This window comes from Phlebotomus papatasi, chromosome 3 (assembly GCF_024763615.1).
Source record: "Phlebotomus papatasi isolate M1 chromosome 3, Ppap_2.1, whole genome shotgun sequence".
NCBI classification, from domain to species: Eukaryota; Metazoa; Arthropoda; class Insecta; order Diptera; family Psychodidae; genus Phlebotomus; species Phlebotomus papatasi.
In genome coordinates, this window is record NC_077224.1 from 72,098,586 (window position 1) to 72,121,065 (window position 22,480).

The 22,480-nt window shown below is 34.5% G+C and overlaps 2 protein-coding genes across 4 annotated transcripts in view; both read left to right on the plus strand.

The window, feature by feature from the left end:
• LOC129807711 (carbonic anhydrase-related protein 10) overlaps nt 1-22,480 on the plus strand; it is a 196,858-nt gene that overhangs the window by 13,105 nt on the left and 161,273 nt on the right. The gene's annotated exons all lie outside the window — the stretch shown is intronic.
• LOC129807710 (uncharacterized) lies at nt 18,911-20,817 on the plus strand. Its single transcript, XM_055857159.1, has 2 exons — nt 18,911-19,270; nt 19,421-20,817. The coding sequence occupies exon 2, from the start codon at nt 19,421-19,423 to the stop codon at nt 20,708-20,710; it is 1,290 nt and encodes a 429-aa protein (XP_055713134.1). The 5' UTR covers nt 18,911-19,270; the 3' UTR covers nt 20,711-20,817.

Genomic DNA, 22,480 nt, shown 5'->3' on the forward strand with positions numbered 1-22,480 from the left:
GTCACAGCCAAATTGTATCAAGTGCACTGAGATAAATTTTGATTCAGTTTTTTTAACGTATGTAAAAATTGGTGTTAAGTTTGAGATTTTGTTTAGCCAAAATATACTACTTTGATAGTACTATATAGCACCGTAGAGAGAAGTGGGTCACCTTTGAATTAGAACGACTTTGAACTAGGTAATTTTTCTCTTATTTTTAAACGGAACTGAGCTTTAACATACATATTATAGTAGGTGGCAGCCAAACTCCCGAAAGCCAAAATCCCGAACGCCAAAATCCCGAACGTCAAAATCCCGAAAACGCCAAAATCCCGAAAGCCAAAATCACGAAAGCCTAAATCCCGAAAGCCAAAATCTCGAACGCCAAAATCCCGAACGTCAAAATCCCGAACGCCAAAATCCAGAAAAGGCCAAAATCCCGAAAGCCTAAGTCCCGAATATTCAAAATCCTGAAAGCGATTAAATTATATGGAGGAAAATGTTTGGAATAATTTCCCAAGACACAGAAAATTTCCTTTTGCCTCCAGCAAGCGCGGGTGCAATCGCGGAAGTAGCCATGACACTTTTGAGAATTCGGGTTTTTGACTTTCGGGATTTTGGCCCTTTCGGGATTATGGCTTTCGGGATTTTGGTTTTCGGGATTTTGACCGGGACCCATTACAATTTAGCTTCACAATTGGTATGAAGAGCTAAGTTATATATTTATATATTCTGCGGCCACAATGAATGTGGCCGGACTTTCCGGTTACTTGTGGCCCGGTCGCCTAATTTTGGTGACGAGAGGGGACGGCTAGATTGGCCTTTGCTGTGTCTGCAGTGAGACACTTAAGCGTTTGCCAATCCCCTCTTCGCCTTGTGATATCACCCATATTGCAAGGTGTTCCCCTTGTTTGTGTCCTCCCGGGGCTTGCGATGGTCCATTGTTTTCCAGTTGGTCACAGTACGACACTAGCAGTCATTTTAGTAAAATAATAAATAGATAAATATGTAAATAAATAAATAAATAAACAGATAATCAGGTACATCAAGAATAAGAGTGTATATAGCTCTATTCCCATATAAACAAATTTATACTGCGACGCGTTATAAATAAAACTACCCCTCAAAAGAGAAGGTAGACGAATAACACGTAGGAGAACAGTGCACACTTTACACTTAGTAACGTACAAAACAAAACTGGAAGCCTGGACCTTGGAGGTGCAACGGAGGAATAATTGTCCTGAGTTCTCGATCGCCCATCGTAGTCCATGAATTCATAGTAAATTACGATGGAGTTACGAAGGGCGATCAGTGAGAGGGCGTGTCCCACTCGTTTGGATGCAATCCCGAGTTCCTGAAGTGATTGCATAGTTTCTGTCGGGATGGCTCCTCTCGTACCCACAACAATAGGCAGTACACCTTTGGAGGCTACCCCAAACCTTTGGGCCAAAGTAGACGCCAAATGATCGTATTTTTCAATCTTCTCCCGCCGTCCACGAGCACGATAAGGTCCGGGGCACTCAATGGGTCAAGTGGTAGAGCACTCGCTCTATAATGCAAGTGTCCCGGGTTCGAATCCTCTTTAGGTCACCAGGAATTTTTCTGGCGTTAAATGTGTTCGGATTGCATCGAGTGTGCTTCACTGCACTTGATTCCACGGGCATGGGACTGACAACCTTATCCTATACAAGAAAAAATAATAATGCATGTCTAGAAATCCCCTTGTTCTTTTATGGAATGTTGTGCCAGCATTAATATTAAGGTCCAGTTCCTTTAAAAAAAGGAAAAAAAGACCTATGTTAAAGGTGTTCCAATTCAAAAATGCTCTACTGTCCCTTAATAACGGAAGAGTCTGGTCCATTTAAATATAGTAAGGGTCGGGGTATGGTGGGTTGGTCTAGAGACGAATCGGACCCATCTTTAGAAAGATCTCGACCTCAAATACAATTAGTAAAATTTCATTAAAATTTCTTCATAAACACCAAAAATGCAGTCCGGTCAAGACATTTTTGGTTATAGCTCAGGTCAGGGAACATCGAGGGAGGAGTGCAGCCCACCCTTGATGATGGGGAAAGGTCTCCACCACAGCTACAACATACTTTAAAATACTTTAAAAAAAGCATCGTCCACTCTTTCGAAATATTCGAAATCGAAATTTTTGAAAATCGATTTTTCGCTTAATTGAACCTTCGATTACATCGGATGAATTTGGGGTGACACAATGGTTATAAGTACTCCATGAGAGCTTTCCAAAACGCCCTCATTTTTTTAAATTCTAACAATTGGAACCGGAATTATGGCCATTTTAAGAATCGATTTTTGGACCCTTATAGCTAGGGTCAGGGAGGTCGAGGGACCTTAAGTTTGGTACTGATCGAAAGCTCTTAGGCCGAGCAATAACATACTAAAATTTGAGGTGGATGGATTAAGTTATTTAGGAAACAAAAATTCGACATTTAAGCTCTGCCGAAAACCGCTTTATCGATATCTATTTCCGTTATCTGTGCAGAAGCGTTTGTACTCCGGACGGGACAGACGTTTACGAAAATCGATTCATCATTTTCAACCGTAAACCGCTTATCCCTATTGGGGTCGTGGGCCCATGACATCTAATTTAGCAGCTCACGCTTGTTGATCCTCTGCCATTTCAGGAAGATGTTCATATTCACGTTCAGGTTCGATCCCAAGGCGCTCCAAGGCAAGATTGTGAATTTGATTTAGCTAACTTGTCCTAGCTGAATCTTTTGATTTTTAGCGCATATGATATTCGTGATCTATGAGTGTCAAAACATATCCAAAATTTGGTCCGATCTGATCAAGTTACATTTCACCTGTGACCACAAAAGCTGAGATTGTCAAGAATCTCAGCTAATTAGGCCTTTTGTGCTTGACAAATTCGGAAACATACTTAAAAAGTAAAATTTCAAGTCCTCAGACTAAAGAGTGTAGAGTGATTTATTTTTGAAAGGTCCAAAAATGTAATATTCAACAAAATTTGGTGTAGTATTTTCCTTTGAAAAAATTATGAACATGTTGGGTGGTTCATTCAGCGATAATCAGACCTCAAAAAATCTACGAAAATGTAGATATTAATTTGGGCATAAACAGATAGATTTTTGGACGAAATAATTATTAAGGAAAAATACGTCAGCAATGGTGGTTCAACAGAAAATGTGTGGAATAACTATTACGTGAGTACGTACGTCAACTTTGTGTCAATACGGCAGAGAAGCACGTCAAATGCACTGTGAAGTTTTTCTCATATAGCGTGCCTTTTCATATGGATAAGGACAGCCATTTTGAGTATCTTTTATCATTTATTGGCATATGATTTTTTCGTACTTGTAATTGACATTCCGTCGCCTGTATTATAGCAATTGTCATAAGGTATTCTACACGAGAATCATGAATTCTTCTAATATAGGGTCGATGCAACACTTCTTCGATAGGGAACCCCTATAGACACTTTTGTCAAAATCTTGAAATATATTTAAAATTATCTAATAAAATGTAAATAAATTGACGTTTTTTCCTTAGTCTACGATTTCTGATAAGGATATGTGTTCAAATTTCGTATACCAAATAGTACAGAGTAAGGTGTGTCCATAAGTTCTGACACGACTTCTTTAAGTGTCAACAAGTGTTCTTTTTACTCTAATAGAGGGGTAGACGGTATATATGAAAATTTATGATTTAGAGGAGTAAGCTACGATAATTTGCTGATCAATCAGTCAAAATTCTGTTAGAATTTGGATATATCACATAAATATGAAAATAGTGTGAAACGAGTCGATTCGAAAAATGTATGGAAAATTTTTTCTGAGTGCAGAGAAAATTGCCTTGCTTTTTGGGAATATCTCATGTCATTCAGTGCATCATCAATTGTACTTCACATAATGTGTTGTCACTGAATAAATGTTATTTTCGATGGTGGTTAATTAATTTATGAAGTCATTCATTAATCCAATTGCTGTCATTCCTATCGAGATCATCTCTTGTTTTTGTTCCATTTGTCGAATTCAGATAGCCTCACGCGGCTAATCCGTGTAATTCCGGATGAAATTATGTGGAAAATAATATAAAAAATTAATATTCCCAGACATATCAACTAGGAAATTGCCCAATTATGAGCTTCCCAATTTATCTATCAATATTTTTCAGCACCATTGCACCCCAAAATCATCCCCCCTTTTGGCATGTTACATGAATCAATTAGTATTATTTAATATTTATTTAGCCAAATTGCTCGAATGAAATGCTGTAAGTTACTGAAATGACGCGATTGGATTGAAAATTTACGCAAATGGAAAATCTATTAAATATTTTCTACCGCAAACGTTTGTGTTTACTGTGAGATGAAAGAGAGTTTAAAATTGAGGAAAAAATACGAATATCTCGATATATGGGTAGTCTTTTGAGGGTGGCTTTCGAAGAGACTTTGCAGAGTGATTTGTTTTTTTTTAAATCTAACTTCAAAGTATCAGTCTCAATTTGAAAGGTTGATTTGTAACAGAAAAAAAATCTGAAAATAACATTCATGTTGAAAAAGGGTTTTAATAAATGGAACTTGAGGGTGGGACTATTTATTTGTACATTTCATCAATTTATGTGGCTAAAAAATTAATTGGAAAATATTTTTAATAATTATTCTGTCAGTTTGATCAATACCACCCAATTATTTTTTTATGAACTTGAGATCAACTGAGCTATTCAATGATTCAATGTCATCACTCTATTTATTTGAGTACATTTGCAATTTCAGCACTATTCAAATAAAATTTCAATTATGCAAAATTATTTACAGTGCACTGTCACTGACTGAGAGTGATAACAACTAGTATTATACTCGATTTATATGTTATTTATAATTTTGTCACACAATTTTTCAGAATTTAGCCATAGACAAAAATAATAAATATTAATCTCTCAAGAATGATTTTTAATTGCTTTTGGATTCTAAATTGGTTTTTAAAAAATCGCAGTTCAAATGAAAATTAATTATTTTGCAAAAGAGGCTATCAGAAATAAATATTCTAAATCTAGTTAAAATTTTGATAATATAATATCCACCTTTTATTTCACTAATATCATTTGCATTTAGATAATTTTTATTGTTATAAAATACCGAGTTTATTTAAAAATTGAGTAGTAAAATTATTTAGGATTAATATTTCCGCCACAGGTAATTACAAATTTTACGATACAAAATATTTTAACCTTTGCGTTCACTAATTGGATAGAGCTTAAAAGTTTTCAGAGTACATATTCAAAGCTATATCAAAACATATTATAAAATTTGAAGAAAATATCTTTGTATGGGATAAAATTATCAATTTTATATGGATTTTGCATTATTGTTTTATCATTATTTTGTAAATTAGGGCTAACAAAGCGTCCCAGGCTGAACAAAGTACTTGAACTCGTTATATAAATGCTATATCTCAAAAGTTCTTTCGCATCATTTACCGTTTATTAGTTGTCAACAGATTTAAACCGAATTAATAATCACTCAAAAGGTCATCCAAAATAGTGTTAATAGTAAGTAATGGAATCGATCTTCGCACGATAATTACTTTTCGGTTCATAACCGGTTCATTACCGATTTGAACCGATTTATAAATCACTCAAAACATTTTCCAAAATACACCTGAAGAGTAACATAATTGAATTTCGAATAATAATTAATTAGTGGTCATGAATCGGTTCATTTACGATTAATAACTGATTGGAATCGCTTCAGGCCAAGCACGTGGCAAGTTGAATTTTTTATATGGAGCCATTTAAAGCCAATTTCCTAAATTGATCTCGGACTCAGCTCACAGTGCTCCGAGGAAAAAATGTGTTTTAACTAAAATTTAATATATTTATCCCTCGACGCGGTAAGGGATCTTATAATACGAAAAAAAACTTCTCAATTTTGAGATATTTGACGTAATGGTCGCGAGTGCAAAAAAAATCCCATATAAATTTAAATCGAAGTGTGAGAAAGTGCTTCAAATTTCAGGCAACTTGCCAGGGGCTAGTTTCAGGCTTATCAAGAATTCCCAGATCTCTTTAACGAGCATAAACATGACCCCATTCGGTTAAAAAATAAACTCCCTACAGTTTTTTTTACATTTGAAATTGAAAACCCGTTATTAAGAATGTTTCGACAAGAATGAGTCAACGGTATTTTCGTATAAAGACGAAATACCCGTATGAGTAACCGCCAAACAAATCCAAAAATTAAAAAAAAAAACTCGTACTATGCGTTTTCGAGCAATCCCACAAGCATTGTTTTGAAGAGAAAAAAGAGGGATAGGGGTCCCTTGAAGGTCCCAAGCCTCTATCTGTAACCGTTTGGCCTCTAGAGTGGGCCGGACTGATCAGACCAAGCGCCTGGCAAATTGGCATTTTTATATGGAGCTATTTGAAGCCAATTCCTAAATTGATCTCTGACTAAGCTCACAGTACAGTGCTCCAAGGAAAAAATTATTTAAACAAAAATTTAGTATATTTATCCCTCCATACGGAAAGGTATCTTATAATACGGGAAAACTTCTCACTTTTTAAATATTTAGCATAACGATCACGAGTGCAGAAAAATTCCCATACGCATTTGTATGTGACAGTAAGAAATTGGCTTCAACTTTGAAGGACACTCGACGGGGACTAGGATCAGGCGGATGTAGTTCGAGTAGTAATATTGTTGTGAATAGGATTTTCTATGACCTTTAGGAAGAGAGAGAGAGAGAGAGGAAGGAAGGAACTAAGATTTAAAACCAGGAGCATTGAGGAGACTTAGGCTCCTCTAGACTTCTGCATTTATTGACTATAATCTTAATTTGAGCTCGTGAAAGAGCGATTGTGGGATTGTCCTTGGGACTTGGCAGCGAGGACTATCTTCTCGGGCGGCATCCACTTTTCTAACAGACGCGAAGTCGTCTTCTGTAGGGCTAGGACAGCGGGGCTCACCGTTCATCAGGGATCAGTTTTCCTATTTGCAATAGGTCAGAGTCCAATTCACGAGCATAACCAAATAAGATTTTGACTTGTTACTGGTTAATCTATATAAAGATAATTTTGCCTCACTTCCTCACTTCTTCTTAGTGTGGTGAATAGTATTAGTGGGGAGTTTGTAACGTCAGAGTGACAGTGATGTTTCCGGTCACTTCAGTTCTGGCATCTGAGCGATAGAGTAAGAAAGGTGCGTGCAATAAAAAGTGATCTCGAATTATATGTGTTTTACTGGATCATCTACATCCAAACACCACACTTAGAAAGGAAAGTGTCTCGGATTAATACAAAATGGAGTATTGTACAAGATATGGTTATGATCATGTCTAAATTTCTGATTAACCAGGAAATTCGAAAACAAAATGAGACAGTAACCAGTAACAGGTTGTTATTAATTTACCTTCGCGAAAATAATAAAACCCTTACCAAAATGTACACAATTTCTATTGTTTCAGGAAATCGGTTTAAGAATGATAGGGTTCTGGAGCTAGATATCCTAACATGGGAAGCGGAGCTCCTTGGAATTGGGGTACTTTTGAAAACGAGCTTTTCTCCTATTTTTAAATTTAGCGAGACCTTACAGTGATATTAATAAGCTCTAGAAACCAATGAAGCTAAATTACATTTCGATAACGTTCAGTTCCATTTAAAAATGGGAAAAGTGCTCTAATTCAAAGGTGCTCCATTTCAAAGATGTCTCATTTCCCTCTATGATTTAATGAATTACTGATTCATTAAAAAATTTCTTATCAATGAAACTGTAGACAACAAGTACTTCTATAAATTATTACATTTGGCTTTGAGGAAATTTTTTTTTGACCTAGAAATGATAGGAGATGAATAAAAAGTGAAAGAGATATTGTAAGGAAAAGGAAGCTAAAGGAGATAAATTTAGAGTCTTACAATTAATTTGATCGATTGCACTAGCAAGAAAATAGGGGTAAAGCAAGAGAGACTCGTAAGGATTTTCCATCGAAATCCACTGCAATCGATTTCCAGAGGAACTCCCGGCGGCTTCCTTGCTTAGTCTTCTGTGTGCCTCTGTGAGATGGATAACTGTAAAGTCATTTATTCCGTAACGTTACAATCGTAACTCACACACGTCAAGGTGTCTTCATGGGATGGGAATTTATTTCGATCTTCAAATTGAATTCCAACATCAACAGAAGGACTCACCACTTGACTGACTTTCGCGCATTGTTTGCCCCAGGAAAAGAATTCAGGGAAACAATTGGAGAGAAGATTTTAGAAGTTTCATGGGATTTTTGGTCTCTCAAGCTCATAAAATTAGCCAATAAATAATTCAAATTGAATTTATGTGAAGAATTGTCAAGATTTTATGCATTACGCTAGAATGACTATTTAATTAATTTATTAGAAATGTCAGAAATTTAAAAAAAAGTCCATTTCTGTTTACGAGAACCATTTGGCGTGATTTTCTTAAAAGATAAACAAAGAAATGGAGAATTCCTTTAAGTATTTTAGTCATTTTAATGGCTCATATTTTACACGGAAAATGTTGAGCATTTTCTATAAGCGCTGTCTAATAGTAATTTAAGAATACGTTGCCTTAATTGGTATTGAAGAAGGTACTACTTGACTTCTTAAAGAATGTTGTACTTAAAAAAATAATTTGCGCCTTTCTTTTGAAATATGGTAAAGTAAATTTTATATTTTTTAATACCGCTACTGTAAACAATCGATATCATATAAGTTGAAGGCGAAGTTCAAATGGTTCCGTTTCCTGGAACATGGGTATCGTTCACCTAACAATCGTACAATACACCGCGTATATAAGTGTTTCCGTTGGAGTTTATGTGTACCTACTTTAGAAGCAAGCGGCTTTGACCGAAAGTAACTGGCCCATTGCTGTTCTTAAGTTTTTCTTTAATTCTAGTTTAAGTTAAGGATAATCTGCACTAATCGGATATGGTATATAGGATCAATGAAGACTATCCTTAAGTCGTGAAATTAAAGTTATTGATTTTTGTAATCATATGTGTTTTTGAGAGCGTAATGTACTGAACAGACCTACGACGGCTTAAGCCGCTTAAGCCGAGACGCAGCTGAACGTAATTATAATCAAAATAACGATTACACTGACTGCATTTTCATCAGTTTCCCATTAAGCTATGTTTCTGCTTAAGTCGTAGGACTGTCTTAAGCATAACATGGCATGCAGATCAGAGGGGCAATTCACGAAATATCCAGACAAAATTGACGGGACGGCGAATATGGTAAAGACATATTTGGTGCGGCGAAAAGTGAAATAACACTAAATAATGCATTTTTCAGTCCGTTTTTGTTCGCCGAAAGGTAGGCAAAACGCAATTGGCAGATTATTTATTAAGACGCATTTTTAAAATTGGAAAATATGAATCGTTGTAATAATTTAGGAATTTAAAGCATTCTAAGGCAGAGAAAATTTTCAAATACTCAAATACCAATATAAATGTTTCATTTTGAACTATTTTTTTCCAAAATTATTTTGACTTCCTTTTAAATTCTAAACACAATTTTCAGGGATACGGTTGAAAATGATAATGATACAATTTTAATATTAGAAGGTTATAAAATTATTTTGGTTTTAATGAAGATGTCGCTACATAATACTTTCTGAGCTTTCTGAGAATTACAATAAATGTTGTAAGTCTGTAAAGACTAATTTACCTCTCAGAAGTAGCATCGAAAAAATTGCTCTTTTTAAAAATTTTTTAGAAAATTTAGAAAATATTGATCCGAAATAAATCCTATGTAAATTTTAACAACCAAAAAATTTTGAAACTTATAATCCCGAATAATAATTCTTCCCTGAACTTACTCAAAACCTATTTTTTCAGAACGCAGGGAAAACTTTTATAAAATATTAAAACTCATAAATTTCTTATAATTTTTATACCTAGGCATCTTTATTTAAATAAACTAATTTAAATAAATAATTTTTTCATAAGATTTTTGATAAGAAATTTGAGTAGTTAAGCCATATGACTAAAAATTAGGTTTGAAGCTAGCATAAAGGTTTAAGTAGACTCAAGCTGTTCCTCGAGAATATTTAAGTGGTAAAATTTGATGACACAGAATTGTAGCCCCGCCCGGTCCCCGCTAACTAACTTACTAACTAAATTACCTTACTTCCACACTTCCTGTCTGACTTCTCGTCCTCGGGCATGATCGGCATAATCGGTATGATTATTATGGAAGAACGGCCGCCAACAGGATTCCGTAAAGGACATTGATGCAAAGCACCTCTAATACCTGCTATCCCGAACTCTCAGTTTATCCTTGTTTAGGCTAATCCCTTACCGCCAAATTTTGCGGGATAAAATATTAACGATGATTTATTTTTGGACCGGTTTGGTGAATTTACCTGAAAATCCGTTGGAAGTACGAAAATTTAAATCGAAGAGTTGCATAAAAGTGAATAAATTCATAGAAAGTACATATTTTAATGAAATTGAAGTGAAAACGTTCTTCCATTCTAAAAATTCGATGAAACTACACAAAAGTTCATTGTTTATTTACAGCAAGCATTTACTCACTGCTATTTGACTTCTATTTGAAAATTCGAAGTAGAACAGCCAGCGCTAAAGTAGTGAATATGTGAATTTGCACTGTTGATTTCCGGTCGATTTTCGAATAGGTTTGGTTTGGCTTTCGAATAGCTTTATGCCTTCGAAAGGTTATCACTTAACAGATCCAATAAGAATAACGACGATCTTGTAAATTATTCTGCAGTTGACTTATGTTGGGACAGGGTCTAGTAATCTCGAACCTTTTAGCCTATTGTTCTTATTACTACCGGAAGGAAGGATGAACAAGGTGATGTGATTTTTCGGAAATTGTCTGATTTACAAAGAATGTCGAAAAAGTCGATCCACTAGAAGCGAAAAGTAGAATTCCGAAGATTATGTAGGGAAAATTGGGGCACCACTAAACACGGGGTAGCACCAAACACTGCGATTTTTTAATCGGATATACGACTTCAGAGTACAAGACTTATAGAAATTTATAGGCGTCATGGCAGGGACCTCTCGACATTCATTTTTCCATACGTTTTTGCATAGATGCACTGAAGACTATTGGCAAGTTTTCTCCTAAAAAGAATTGACTTATCAGTCTGATATATTTCGAAATCGTGCATAAAAAGCTATCTAAAAATACATATTTCATAATGTTCGCCGAAATAATACAAGAACTAAGAGCAAGTTTGTTTAAGTCGCGATGCAATATCTGCAAAATTTTTACAAGGAAAACTGAAAAATAGCTTCATTTTTTATAAGGCTTGATGGGGCCCTGCGTTATGCGGATGCTTGTCCATTGAAGAAATGATCGAGATAGTCCAAGTAGTTTAGAAATAAGAATTAGTGTTTGGTGCTACCCCGTGTTTGGTGGTGCCCCACTTTCCCCTATAACTGTGAAGTTTGAAAAATAAAACATTACAATGTCATACGAGTCATAGGGGAGGGATTTACAGCTTCGGATGTCGGAAGTTTCGTTTCATCCTACTTTTGAAAAAAAAATCGAAGCTTCCAAGCCTTCCCCTATCCTGAAAATTTAAATTCTGGTTGTGGTTCTGGGTTCAAAACTAAAGCGAGAGTAAAATTTAATGTGCTGTTTAAAGTCCTATACTCTCTGAAGTAATAATTAACTCACTCATAAATAAAAATCGATTGAATATACTGGGTTTTTGCTGATGTAGATCTCGGTGAAGAACTACTATAATAAATTTTTAACGTTTCGCTGGAATATAAATAAATTTCTGAGAATCATTTTCATTTACAGGAAATGGTTTTTATTTCCCCAAGAGCTTCAAATCAATGCAAAATTGTTAAATTTTAATATTATATTACGTTTCAAATATACAATGCCTATTGAAACATCCGGAAAATTATCATTACTACGGTGTGATATTGAATATGGATAATCGTGTTAAATCTGCTAATTTGAAAATTATCATTTAATGAGCAATCGACTTGGAATTACAATGTATTTAACGTATTTAATGATATTCTGTATTGCTTCAAATGCTGATGCAAAATATGAAATCTGAGTACAAAGAGGAGACTTTACAGGGATTTGAAATGAAGTTGAGTTTCAGCAAACTCTGTGTGACCCGACCTCAAATACAGCCCAATTGATACCAATTTCACCGAGTAGTTTCAATAAATCTACCCCCAAGGGATGAATTTCATTGAGCTATTTTCCGTATGGAATTGTGACTGAAAATCTCTGATGATGACAAGATTATGGAATTTCCACCCAAACACCTTTCCCATAGTCGTTGCCATAGAGAATGTGGATGCTACTGGGAATGTCTTGGAGACCTCTTAGGGTGCACAGAGGGATATTTTGTTATTCTTCAAATGCTCCCTTCACTCAAATATCATCCTCCAGCTATTTTCTTCCACAACTTCCGGCCGCTACGCGTGAAATTTAAGACTGTTGCCCCAACCCCGAGCTTTCTCACCGGACGATAACAAACTTCAGTAGCATCTGCACTTTGAGGGGGTTATTGCTCTTCCGCATCCAGAAAAACTTTCCAGCAGCTTCTTCAGCGCTAAATTGTTGCACTGGAAACCTGCTAAACAGCTAAAGTCACGCTATGATACATAACTTTTGAACGCATCTACAACACAGAGTTAATAGCCATTTAGATAGAGTGAAGAAAGTATATCGAGCACAATTTAAAGTCTCATATTTAAAAAGTCTTGGAAAGTTGAGGATACTATCTTTCTAATGTATTTTGAGGATTAACGTATAATAGACGCAAAAATCGTTATTACTTCAACGGTATTGAGTCATGCAATTTATCAAACGAATCCTATTTATTATCCTTTTATCAACAATTCGTTTAAATTGTTTAGGAATATTTCTTCACGGCATTGTTTTATTAAAAAATGGATAAAATATTAAAAAAAGAAAAAATTCACGGTTATAAGGCTTTGGACACAATCACGAGTTAAGCCGAGAGATGTCTTAACGTAATTATAATCAACATTATTTAGATTAAGTTTCTATCTGTTTCTGACTAAGGCGTCTCTCGATTTAAGTCGAAATGGCTTAGTTAATCTGAAACTGATGGAAAATTAGCCTATTAGTTTGATTATAACTACGTTAAGCCATGAAGGGTCAAAAGTGATATATTTCAAGGGTTCTTAGAGGTGTTTAATTGATAAATTTAATTGATAATTCATAAATTTATTTAAAATTTTCATTATGAACATATCGACAGCTCGCACGGAACTAGATTCTATCCATTCAGATTCAGAAAGGTACCCTCAATTCATCAATAGACTAGTCTGTTTTAGACGTTCTTGTCTCCTATGTCTTGTTGGAACATCCACTGTTTCTTTTGAAAAATTTCAGAATACCCTGCTCACTACTTCAGAACTCTTCCTGTCATTTATTTTGACTGCGCGATCCAAAGTACAAAGCCCTCACTCGAAAGTCCCAATTTTCCATTACGGAAGTCATAACTAACAAAAAAAAATCGTGAGTGGTAGATCTGATTGTCCTCTATACACTAGAGACTTTTCGGTTAAATACAGTGCAAACAGGGTATCACGTTAGATAACTATTTCCGATAATAAAAATGTACACGAAAATTTGAAAAACAAAGTAAGTTAATTTTCAATACAAAATTATATATTTTCACTTACCCTGAAATAATCTTTAAATTTATCAAAATAAAAAATATTTAAAGCCAATATTTTGGTATATATTGTAAAAAGAAGAAAAAATGTTCCATAAATAAAAAATCAGATTAGTAACCATTGTGTTTTATAAAAATCTATTCTAGTCGATGTAAAATCGATTGTGAGTGGTAAAATATAGATTTTACTTAATTCCCTCCGTTAAAATAGCAAATTTGGCACGAAAAAAGATTTTGATTCGATAAAAATCAGTCATAGTTTAAATTATTTACCTACAATGCCCCTATACCTTTTTAATTCAGTAAAATTCAATCGATTAAGATTTTACTTCTTACTTTCCTTCAAACTGAAGTCAGATATTATGCCTTTGTATTAAATCAAAATTGAAATATCAACTTGAATTTTGATTTGACAGAAGGAAACAATTCCGTCTGATGTTCCTTTAAAAAAATAATAGGCAAATTTTCGTTAAATTTAACTCCACTAAATTGAAAAGATAAACGAGCTATTACTAATAAATTAGTTTTAGGGAAAACAAAATATTCTGTGTTTTTCGTTTATGGAGACTAAAATTGGGATTTATTTCACATTTTCAAAAGTTCCAAAATGACCAAATTGATTTTATTCTGCTCGAACTCCACGGAGAGGGAAGTAAATATAATCCCTGGATTTTGAGTTGCGTATTTCGATTACTTACCTTTTAAGGAGTTATATTTTGGTAGAATTTTAGAAATCTGAAGTTTCGTATTTTTTGACGTAACGTGGTTTGTCCGTCCGCCCGTTAGCCCACCTAGAGACCAAACGGTTAGAGATAGATACTTGGGACCGTTAATATTCCCGTGATTTTCCGACCACCTCTCCTACCCCTCCAAAACCATGTTTTTTTGTGCTCGAAAACGTATCGTACTATTATTTTTTTCTTTTTTGGATATATTTTAGAAAATACCCAGGCGGACATTTCGTTCTTGTTAGACGAAAATACATTTGAATCGTTCCTAGTAACGGTTTTTAAAAGGTAAAATGGCTCTAGAGGCTGTATATCTCGACCTAATGGGCTCATTGGAAAGGTATTGAAATTCTTGACAAGCCTGAATCGATTCCAATAGTTTATAAACCGGTAATGGATAACTGAACACCAATTTTTATACGAAATTTTACCCTCTAACCGTATTTTATTTATTATGCGAAAAAATGTTGTAAGAAAATGTTTTCTAGGATAATTGTGATCCAATAATGTTAAAAAAAACATCCATTCTTCATTATATCTCTTAGTTTAGGCGCTAGGTGAGAAAATATAAAAATTTTTTGAAACTCTTTTTTCTTCTAAAATTCACATTTTTATTTTTTTCAATTTTTTTAAAATAAAATCACAAAGTAAGAACGACATATCTTTCAGTAAAAAATAAATTTATTTTAGTCAGATAAGATTAAGATTTTGCCAGGGGTCAGTTCTCCATTTCGGATATTCCGATGCATCCAGGCCACCAATTGGGCCCCTTATGCTTCCCCACTCCTATTCTATCTTATCCCCCGATACGGGTAGCCGCTCAATATCACAGCTCTGTGAGCAGTCAGTGCCGCTACTATATCACAGCATCCCTTCTCGGTGTGTGTTTGGGATCAGTGACAGCGAATATTTGTATCGACTGAAGTACCGCTTTCATGTCGAAACTCGTTCTCATACCAGCCTCTATTGTTTAGGCGGTTCACTTTTTTGCCAATATGCACCATTGACATTACTATTCATTCATTCACTGGACGAATTCAAAGCCGATATGGCATGAGAAATCTTTTTCTGCTGCTGCTCAGCTTTGAACCCCAGACCTCGCAGTCATAGAGCTACTACTCTATCCACTGACCCACTCGAGGCCCTTTTAGTCAGATAACTTTAAATCGATATTTTTCTTGAAATTGGAAATGAGTTTTTTTTACACAAATATTTTTTGTTGCTTTATGTCTGACCTGTCACACAAAACTGTGGATAGCAACTAAACGAAGAGTCAAAATGAGTTCAGACTTTCAAAAGATGTTAGTAAGACTATTATCGAGGACACTATAGCGCTTTTAAAATAAATAAAACTTTGTAATTGCAGTAAATGTGATTTTTGTGAAGACCGTCTTACGACGATCTTAGAGGGTTAATTGTAGTATCCCTAAGGCCGGCTTCATAACTAGGGTTAGGTCCAGTTCCCGATTGTCTCGAAATTCGAAATAGCAACCAATTTTATTGGTTTTTCAAAATTTAATGGATCACTTGCCCATGTTGACCAATCTTAAGTAATAATTTTCCAAAAAATCTTGATTAATAGGAAATTATAGAAGTTAAGCCATATGGCTAAGCCTTAGGTCTGAAGCCCGTATAAGGTGAAGCATCTAAAAGTCACGAGTTCGAGCACATCGAAAAGCCTGAGAGGCTTTGTCACCCCTTTTACAAATGTTTTAATCTAAAAACTAGATTATGTTTAAATTTGGTCCTATAATTCTATGGCTTAGCTTGAAACTAGAGAAATGTGCAGAGTTTTCAGCAGTATGTAACAAAACTGCCAAGTTGCATTTATTTCTCAATTGCATTTTCTAACTTTTGTATTTTTGATGCTGAAATTGACATGAAGGGCAGGAATGAACAGCCAAAGGGCACAAGACTGAAAATCCCTCTTATTTTTGTGGTATTTTTCTAGTGGTAGAGGTGCAAAAAATAATGAAAATCGTCAATTCAATTTTGAGCAAAAAAAAAGGAATTAATTCCATGTGGCATTTTCTCGTTTTTTTTATAAACCATTTCAGTCAACACCAATTAAAATGATGTTATGTTATTTCTCGAAATGTCGTTGGAAAATGTTGCTGGAAAGGTGGTATTTAGGGGATGTAATTTTAATCTAGATCCTCGGAGGTACTGATAAAATATTCGTCGTCTTCACTTCCACTTCAAATTATTGAATGTGTCTCAATTTGAAAAGGATTTGGATTGACGTTGACGATTTTCGATTTTCTTACACGTTAGTCTTCGCGGTGAATGATGTCACAGGAAGGCATTTCATTAGGCTCAATTGTTTTTTAATTATAGCAATTAAAGAGAATTTTCTGTTTTTTGAATATTCTGTGAATGTATAGCGAAATGTTTCAGCTTTTGCTATGCATTAAATGAAGCACAAGCAACAGTTCTGAGCATTCTGAGTGAAAAGAGTCTTTAATTAAAAGATGAATTTTGATGTATAAAATCTCCAGAAATGCAGCGATTATTCCCACATCTAGATTAAAGGATCGGCTTATGCTAAAGAAGTCGAAGCTTTCCGTAGGCAATTATGCAGATTTTACACTGAAATAAATATAGAAAGCATTAGGGTAAGTGTGCCAAATTCCGGCCAGCTTTCAATTTCGGCCACCGTTCTTGTTCCTCGAATTTCCATGAATTTTTAGTTTTTACATACTTTAGAGATTATACAATGCAAAAGAATAACAAAAAAATGTAGCTTCGACAAACGAGATGACGTGAAAAGATTTTGGAAGAATTCCTAAAGGGCAAGGAACTATGAGAATGAATGTGGCCGAAATAGAGCACCACGGCTATGTCTATATTTTTATTCATTTTAAAATGTATTAAAAATGATTTTTAGAGTAAATAAAGACAATAAACTATCTACAAGGTTCTAAGGAACACTCCATAAGTAGAAGGAATAAAAAAATCAATTTCTATTAAAGATATTACATTTCAAACTTGAGACTTTGGCGCTTGCATGCAACTATACCGAAATTTGGCACACTTACTCTACAGTTTTTAGGCACAATATAATTAAATAATTTAAGGCATAGGAGGTACCGGATGATTTGAGGATTTTTTTCAATTGGTACATATCTGACGGAAATTTCAACATTGGAAAATCCTCTGGAAAACCTTCTTTACTGAGAGGAATTACGGTGGCAAGTTGACAAACTAATTTAACTTTTACATACCACATTCGAGACCAACTGAGGAAAATTGAGTTGAATATTTTGGTTCTCATTCTCTTACATTTTATCAAACCTCTTTTCTCCAGAATCCTCACCCATCTTTTTCTCACCATCGTATCCCATTACATGTTAGTTTATAGTTTAGAGATGGGATAGAAACGTAACAAAACCATACTCATTAAGTATTTTCACGGAATTTTCCCCAACACGAAATGGTAGAGATTAAACCACTGAAAATCATGCTGTCTTTTGTTAAATTGAGACCATTCATTGCCTTTGTGCAAGCTTATAATGCAATAAATTGCAAAAATAAACAACAAAATCAACATAATTTTCTCGCTGTTTAAGCACTTTGTTCAAAAGTGTGAGGAGAAAACTTGCTATACTTCTAAAGTTGATTGTAAAAGCACGCGAAAAAACATTAAGCTTTTTCCACTGCACCCTCTCCAAATGAATAAGAAAATGAAACGCTCTCTGAATAGTTTAATTTGAGCTCTCTTTTGCTATAGATAATTCATCTCTTTCTCAGTTGATTATTTTTTCTCATTCAACAAAATTTCTTTTATTGCTTTTATTTATTTTTTTACTCTTTTAGAGATTTTCTAAGAAATGAATGAAGGCAAAGAAGCAATGTCAATCTTGAGAAAAATATAAACAATTACTCAACAATTATTATACAATCAATAGAAAAGTGAAAACTAGTCGATTAAAACATTTTTATTGTAATTTAAATTCCAAACACTTAATTATTGTGTCTCAGAATTATTTTTTGCTCTGATTTCTTTGCTAAATTGAGCTAATTTTAATGTATAAGCTACCACATTTAATTGGGAACCCCTTTTTTAAAGTTCTATTCTAAAGTATTTAAATGTTCTGTGTATGCTCTTTGATACCTACACAAACTATAAACTCTGTGAGACCTATTTCACATTTTACCTAATAAATCGTGTTTAATATTTCTGCAAATATTTATGAAAGAGTGACAAAATTGCAAATCTATGCTATGAATTTGCAAAATAATTTACTAAACGTTCATGGTTCATTTGTATTATTTAGGACAACATTTGGAAAACAAACTACCAAATATTTTGGTAATGACAGCAGCAATGCAGAATATTATTATATATTTGCACAAGAAATAAAAAAAGTATTTATAATATAACATTTAAAAAAATGGGTGGGAAATTTTTATAAATATTATTAAGTGTGTAGTATGTATGTATTCTCTTCTTTGACTGCTCAGTGTGTATCGCATTTTAATCCAAATTATTTAAATCAAATCGACAGTTTATCAGAATGTCACTCAGTTGTCTCTTGTTGCAGATGTGATATAGTAAGGCCATGTAACTCCGACGATTGCAAAACTCGGATGCCGCGACCGATTTAACTCGGATACATCCACTTAAAATATAATTTATATTTTTATTTCTGTAATTAATTACTGAAGTATCATAATATAACTATTCTACTTTAAGAAAAACCAAAAATTATATTTTTATCGGTTTAATAAGTGGGTAAGAGAAATATTTTTTAAGCTCGGGTCAGCTGGGTTGTGTACTAAAAATTTAATTTCTGAGAAAATTTTGCTGTTGACAGCTCGTCGCTGGAAAAAGTTTAGTGTTTTTTCTATATAATAAAACATTATTTGCAATCAAAATTATTAATAAAAGTTAGTGTAGTTATTGATCTACAAGGTGAGTAAGAGTTTATTGATAATATATTAATAATTCATACAGAAATAAGTGATTTTTGTGAATGTTTACATTTCGATGCATGTCGGATGCGGTGAAAGTCAATGTTTTGGTTCAGAATTTGCATTGTTCAGGACTCTTTTTCTGTTTCAGATGCCAAAGGGAACAAAAGAAAAGACCTATAAGGACAAGCCCTACTCTAAGGAAGGTCTTAGGAATGCCTTGCAGTGTGTACGAGATGGTTCTACCATAGCATATGCATCCAAAACATTTAATGTCCCAAGAACAACACTGCACAACAAATTGACTGGCAAATACCCAGAGGAGTGCCCCAATGGCAGGCCAACAACGCTATCAAAAGAACAGGAAAAAGAACTTGTCAAATGGATCCTGGGATGTGCGGATGGCTGGCATCCCATCGGGAAGGAACAAGTTCTGGACAGCGTTAAACTCATCTGTGAGGTCTACAAAATTCCAAACCATTTTACAGCTGGAAGACCCGGAGACGTTTTGTTCAGGAATTTTCTTAAGCGTCATCCAGAGCTCAGCATGCGCAAGCCAAAATCCTTCTCATTGGAAAGAGCTACTGTTACTGCTGAAGACCTCACGGAATGGTTTCAGAATTGTCTTAAATATTTCACAGAACACAACCTTCTGAGCATTTCACCAGACCGTGTTTTTAATTGCAACGAAAGTGCCTTCTTTTTGACACCGGAAGATGGAAATGTCCTGTCCAGGAGAGGTTCACGTGTAGTTCCATCTCTTAAAAATTCAGGACCGAAGCAATGTATCACAGTACTCCTCAGGGTGTCAGCTACTGGCGAACTTGCTCCTCCAATGGCTGTTCATAAAACTGACATTACTCCAAAAATTGCCATTCACAACGCAGAAGGATGGAAAATGGGAACGTCACCACAAAGTGGCTGGATGGATGGGCCACTTTTCTATGCTGGTCTTTATTTCCCGAAAATTGTTTTCCAACATTCAGAGGAGTCCATTATCAATAACCAGCACGATCAGGCCACCGACAATAATCCTTCAAATGATCCAGTCATCTCTGGAAACCAACTCTCTGCAACTTCTGAGACTCAACCGATCTTCGACACACTAAAACAATGCTATTTCTGGCCAGGAGAAATTCCAAAACGTCGTCAGAAGAAGAGGGTCAAAGCCAGCAATGTCAAACACCAGTATATTGTATCTTCCGAGGAAATTATCGCGGAACAGGAGGAAAAATTGAGGCAGGATTTACAAAAAAAGAAAGAAATTGCTGAACGGAAGTTGACCAGAGAGAGGAACAAAAAAATAAGGGCAGAAGAAAAGGAGATAAAACTAAAGGAGAAAAACATGGTAAAGGAAAAGGCTCAAATGCCAATTGAAGCTGAAAAGAAAAAACGTGGGAGGAAGTCAGCCAAGAAAACCGAGGAAAAATCAAAGAATTGAGTGCAATCTTAAAATAAATAAAAATATATATAATTAAATAATAAATTAATGAAATGAATTGATGGAATAAAACTCTAAAAAAATGTTTTTGAAATAATATCTTCTCACTTTTATGCATTAAACTTTGCCTTAAAATGAGCATCCGAGTTTGATCGAATTCAACGGAGTTACATAAAAGCGTCGCAGTAACATTCTTGCGCATATATTAATATTATCGTAATTTTATTAATTTTCATCAATATTATTGCTAAAATTCTATTTCTATTATGATTCTAAATTAAACAAAGAATAATTCTATTGATTTGGAATGGCGAAAAAAATATTTCATCAGTCCAAAAACAAGCATTAAAGTCGCACTCTATGAAAAGTATCCGGATTACCTCTCTTTACTATATATATAAAAGTATTTTTTTATAAATATTTATTGATGTCGATTAGCAAAAGGGGTGGCAAAGCATCCCAGGTTTGGCCAAGTGCTCTAAATCGTCGTGACTTGGATGCTATAAAATACTTTTTCATCATTTATCGATTACCGGTTCAGAACCGATTTGAACCAAGGGAAGAATAAGTGGCTCTCAGAGTGAACGGTGAGCGGCGATCGGCAAAATTGTGCCGATGTGATGGTAACAATCGACAGACTGGAACTAATTTGGCCAGAAATTGATAGCTCGGCATGTTGAACATGCCATTTTATTGAACAAAAATCGACAGATATGCACGATTTTAGCGAAAAATCGGCAGATTTAAGTGTCAGTTTGCTCTTATTAAGTATTACGTTCATTTATGCTCGCGTAACATTATAAATTTCCGGGCAATTCCAGTGGTTTAGTGAACTTTTTTCAAATTTAACTGCTGCCCGAATTAAAAAGTAGCCCGATCTTAAAAGAGCCGAATTAGCGAGAGTCTACTGTATCTAACAAAGAAACCATTTGCCCAACATTCCATTTCTTGTCACACGGTGCCACGGATCGGGGATGTTAGGGACAAACCAACAGATTCAACATTTTACCGTCTTCAAGAAACTCCGTCAGGGTTGTGCATTTACATAGTAAAAAATATTTTTTACATTTTACATGTAAAAAATATGTAGAAATATAAAAAATATGTAAAAAATATGTAAAAATGTAAAAAGTACGTAAAATGTAAAAAATGAAAATTAGGCATTTTTGAATTTTTTAAACATTTCCTGTAAGCAATACTAATATTGATATTGCCGATATTGCTTTCGAGGAATATCAATAACACATTCTTGGGAAAGCCATGAACAAAATTTAGCACAACTTAAGCTTAAACTGATTTCACTTGTATGTAATACACTCATAGCTTCAACACGAAAATGTTAAAACTGCAAATAAAGAGCGCACAGTTTCAGTACAAAAGGGTAAAAATTGAATATAAAATCCTCACAGCTTTCGAATGAAACGTTTAGCAATTTAGATCGTTATTACTCGGATTCTGTGCAGATTTTAATAAAAATTGATATAATATCATAATTTCTGTGTGATTTTTTGTTTAATACGTTAGTATCATTTTAGGAATAAAACGCGATGGTTTTTTAAAATATTATCACAGAAACATTCATTACCACAGTAAATTTCATCATGCATTTTAGACGACAAGTTTTACAGCAAAAAGCAGCAAAATATTTTACTGATTACAGCGAAATCTTTGATTGAGTAAAAAAACTCAGATCGTAGATCGCTCCGGAGCGCCTTCCTCGCAATGCGCATGCTTTTTCCATGCTTCCGGAGTTTTTGGGCAAAGCGGTGC